Genomic DNA, 4,655 nt, shown 5'->3' on the forward strand with positions numbered 1-4,655 from the left:
GAAAAAAATAACTGAGATATTCTGTGAGCCACTACACTGCAGCTAAAAAATAAACAAAAGACACTGAAAGTAATTAACACTTTCACAACGGATGCCCCTTTAAACACTTTTCTGTGCAAGTCAGTATGTTACATTCAAAATTTAGTTAAACACCTATACTATCTATGAATGTGAATGAAATTAATTTTCTAATGTATGTTATGATTCAAAGTTTTATTTTATTTAAGTCTTAAGTTCTTTATTTCAAGATAAACCTTTCAAAAACTACTTAACTTCAGATGTATTGTCATGAGACCAATGAACTATGAAACTTCTCTACTTTGACTCTCTGTATCTTCAATAATACAATGGTAGTTGAGTATAGGTACATCTAGACAATAAGATGTTTACATAACCTTTTGACTTTCACATTTCAAAGTTCTCTGAATGAATACAGTTAAAACAAGTAATACATTTATTCAACCCCAGACATGCCATGCCCACCTTCAACAGATTTGTTTGAGCTTTATAGCCTAAATGTACATATTAGATACCTATGTGTATAGTCACTAGAAAGAGCTCATTTTAAACTATAATGTAACAATGGTTATTTTGACATTGGCACCCAGTTGTCATCATGTGTACATGGAACTGACTGTAGTATTGTTGGCTGCTTGATCGACAATAGGATTTATAATTGTTTCTTACCTAAGTATGTTATATATTTAAGAGATACAGTTGAAATTATATTTAGGTCCTACTATTATATATTAATTTATTAGTTATGTTTTAAAATGTATAATTAAAAGGTTTAAACACTTTTTTAAAATATACATCATACTTTGCATCTATTCTAAAGGCTTACGGTTTACATACTGAACTAACATTTTGCTGATGGGTTGCATGTCTCCTAAAGACACTGTAATATGCTTAAAGGGGACCACTGATTTGTGTGAAGATGAATAATAAGTGGTAAAGGACAGAGTACTTATTAACTTTAACAAAATCTTACCAGTTTTTGTGAGGAACACACAGAATTACCATATTTTTGTTGTATAAATGTCCTTCCCTAGTCAAGCAGATGGTAAACACATCTGCCCGTGCTGAAAGAGTTAAAAGTTAAGCATCATGGATCATACCTCTTTTGAGTAATATTTTCTCAAAGTATGAATCTGTAACATTTAAAATGCGTACTCCACCTACTGGGCTTATCATTTTTCCAATTAATTTTATATGAATATCGTATATTGCTTTGTGACATTTTTAAACAGCTAGTTTTTATATAAAGTCAATTATTTTATCACCCAAAAACACCAAGAATAAAATATATATATATAAAAAGGAGACTAGTTTTTGCTATAGGCCTACAAGATGTGTAATTTAGTTGAATATTTTTTTTCATTTTTGGAAATAAAATTATTTTTCAAAACATGTTCAAAAAACGAAACACGATAGTTGGCTAACAATATTTTTCAATAGATTTAAAATAGTAATCTTGTGGAAATTTATATGGAGAAACCTACCAAATGTTATTAATTGTACTATTTCCACATCGTTACAGGTTTTGTACAACAGTTTGGAATGAACAAAATAACTTCTAAAGTATTGCACCTGAAGACATGATTTCCTCAACCATTTCATATATAATTTTGTCACAAATTTTTAACCCAATTTCATATGTTAATTCTAAATATTCAAACAATTTGAACTCAAAAATATTTTATAACTGATATTTTGACACTTATTGTACTTCTTGAAGAAAAAAATTGTATTTATTTCTGCACAGCTTCAAAGGGTTTTACCTGTAACAAAAAACAACATACTTGCTGATTTATTTTTGCAATTATTTTGCTCATCTGAAAGAGTTAATATTTTCATAATGAACCTATCATCCCTTGAAAGTATATTATACATTTCTTGATTTTCAAGAATTTCCCTTAGTTTTTGTGCAGGCCTTAGTTGTCACCATGTTATAGTGCCACGTCAAGTGATTTAATTATTCAACAATAAAGCACGGCTTTGAAAACAGCTACAAAGAAAGCTTAAAGATCATTGGATAGAGCAAGAACTAGACTATCCTGTGTTAACAGAGTAGATATATAGGTTTAAGAATTTATTTATTTTTGTAATTTCTGTAAATGTTCCTTTCCTGAAAAGACATAAGATAACTTTGGATAAGTAGGTGAACTTGTACAGTTAAGAGATGGGTTACGTGGGTAACAAAGAAAACTTTTATTAAAAGTGTAACAAGTGTATAATGTTTGGAGAAGGTTTTGTCAAGTATTTTATCTAGACACAGAAATGTACATACAGTAAGAAGTTACATGACTGGAAGTTGCTTAAGGCTTAATAAAGATATCTTATTGATGTTTGCCTCTTTGTTTAAAATTATGGTGTTTTTTACTTTTTAATAGATATACTGTGGTTTAATGAGTTGCAATGTTTATAAACAAGGATTTTTTTTACTGTTTACTGTGAATATCATAGCCAATTCCAAAATATTCTGACTCGTATCTATTAAATATTGTTTTTGTTAATCTTATTCAAACAGCATACATAAATTGTCTAACTGGTTACTGAATTATTTATAGTTGTAATTGCAATACATTTTAAATGAAAACATTATTATCGTTATCATGAGAGTAAAATGTGTTTTCAGTATTTAATTATCAGTGTATTTGATTTACAAAAGATCGGTGTGGTATTGCTGCATATTTAAAAAAACAAACGTAGGTAATCAAGTGATGGTGTTTAGTCACCATTAACAATTAATCTGACAAGCAAGAAATGGCCATAAAACTTGTGGGAATTTGTTATTTAACAGTTTTCACAAATACATAAATGGCAATCTCCAGAAGAGGTCTGTCATATGAAATCAAGAATAATGCAGTGATTGAAAAACTTAAGATGAAAACCACATACTCGTTTTTTGTTGTTGTTTTTATCTGCTTGAACAGGTTGCAGGAGGTGTGGTATATTAATGGATGAATTGAATGTCATCAATTAATCAACTAGTAAATGCCACTGATCATCCAGCTTTAAACTCGTGGGAGTACAAAAATAATTCATTAAAGCAAATGAAGTACTTATGAAAATTGTGAAATCTATCATGAGTTTTTTAGCACAAGTGGCAACCTGAAGTATTGTCTCTAAATAAAAATAAGCAGTCGTTAAAGTGCCTGACATCCAGAAACCTCCAAAGTAACAGATGTCTTGGTAACCTTTTTTTCCTGTTGTGGGTAAAATACTACTGGAGAGTTAACTAGTAGACTTAAAAGTTAGTATTGTAATAAAAAAATGTAAAAAACAGTAAAGTACTTTTAATCAAATCTTATGTTTTGTATAAATTTATTTAGTATGCATTATTTTCTGAGAGTATGTATGATGTCATATCTGATGTGATGCATAAGCATAATAAGAGAGGGTTAAAGTTGAATGCAACCTTAACACATTTTCTGTGGATTTTAACTGCAGCCTTTATGTTATTTAAAAAAGGGTTAGTTACTGAATAGTGTATATGTTTGACAAGCATTTAGATTAAACTTGTGGTGTACATTTATATAGAATGCACTAACTCTCTAGTAATGAATATCAAAAACTGCATACAAATCCACTAAAATGCTGAGAGTCTGGAATTTTGATCTTTCAAATGTATATGAACCCTGTATTATAGAGAATTTACTTTCATAGACACATAAAATGTAATTGACAACCAATTAATTTATGCTTTTTCAGTTGCATGTAGAATAAATAAATGTTTTAAATGTTTAATATCTTCATGTTTTTAGTTGGTTGTTTTTTTTGTTACCATTATCATCAGTGATTTTTTTTTTTTTCAATTCTAGGAACAGAATTCTCTACTTTCTGGAGGTGGATCTGGAACCCTTGCTAGTATTCCTTCAGCACTAGTTAGATGGACAGAGGAATCTCGGGTATTGGATGGAGACAGTGGGCATGACTGTGTAACAGGTAATGACATCGATCATTCATGGCAATTATAAGATGTGAATGATTGTATGATTTGCAACAGTGGAAAATAACCTGGTTACTAATAAGATGTACACAGCAAGTAGAAACCCTTGAAATACAAATTGACCATCTACGTGATTTCATATGTAAATAACCCCAGTGTTTAAACACATTTAAGAGTGGGTGTCTGTTTACTTACTGGTAGGCTGTGTACAACAGTGTACTGGTTTGATACCTGATTATATAAGTTGTTCATAATAGTAAAAACACGCAAAACAAAATATTTCTTGTATCATATATGCATATCTGATTACCTTTAAGCTATATGTAAGTGGTTAATTTATTATAACTATCTGAGAGTTCAAAAATACAACTCTGTGCCAACAATGCAAGTTGAATTTTCCAAAGTTAGCTGATCTATGTCAAGGTATTAAAGCATGTTATTTTTTAATATTATTCGATTGTTAACTTTTGATCAAAAAGAATTATTGTTTTAAGAAATATGTTGTTATATTTTTACAAATTAGGCTTGGCAGTCAGGAATAGCAAACAAAATAAATGTCCTTATTTTAAATATATAAGTATAAGAACAATATCAGCTAGCTTGAGATTGTACAATGTACAGTAGAAAAGTTTAAAAAATACTATACTGAGTAGACTAGGAAATAAAGAGGCAATAATTTTAGAAACTGGGCTGATATTAGTTT

The 4,655-nt window shown here is 29.4% G+C and overlaps 1 protein-coding gene across 1 annotated transcript in view; it reads left to right on the forward strand.

The window, feature by feature from the left end:
- Positions 1-4,655, forward strand: part of LOC106460096 (E3 ubiquitin-protein ligase HUWE1-like) — a 165,843-nt gene that overhangs the window by 149,855 nt on the left and 11,333 nt on the right. Inside the window, 1 exon segment of the mRNA XM_022386717.1 lies at positions 3,825-3,948. Within this exon segment, the coding sequence (XP_022242425.1) occupies positions 3,825-3,948 (124 nt within the window).

This window comes from Limulus polyphemus, unplaced genomic scaffold (assembly GCF_000517525.1).
Source record: "Limulus polyphemus unplaced genomic scaffold, Limulus_polyphemus-2.1.2 Scaffold707, whole genome shotgun sequence".
Lineage (NCBI taxonomy): Eukaryota > Metazoa > Arthropoda > Merostomata > Xiphosura > Limulidae > Limulus > Limulus polyphemus.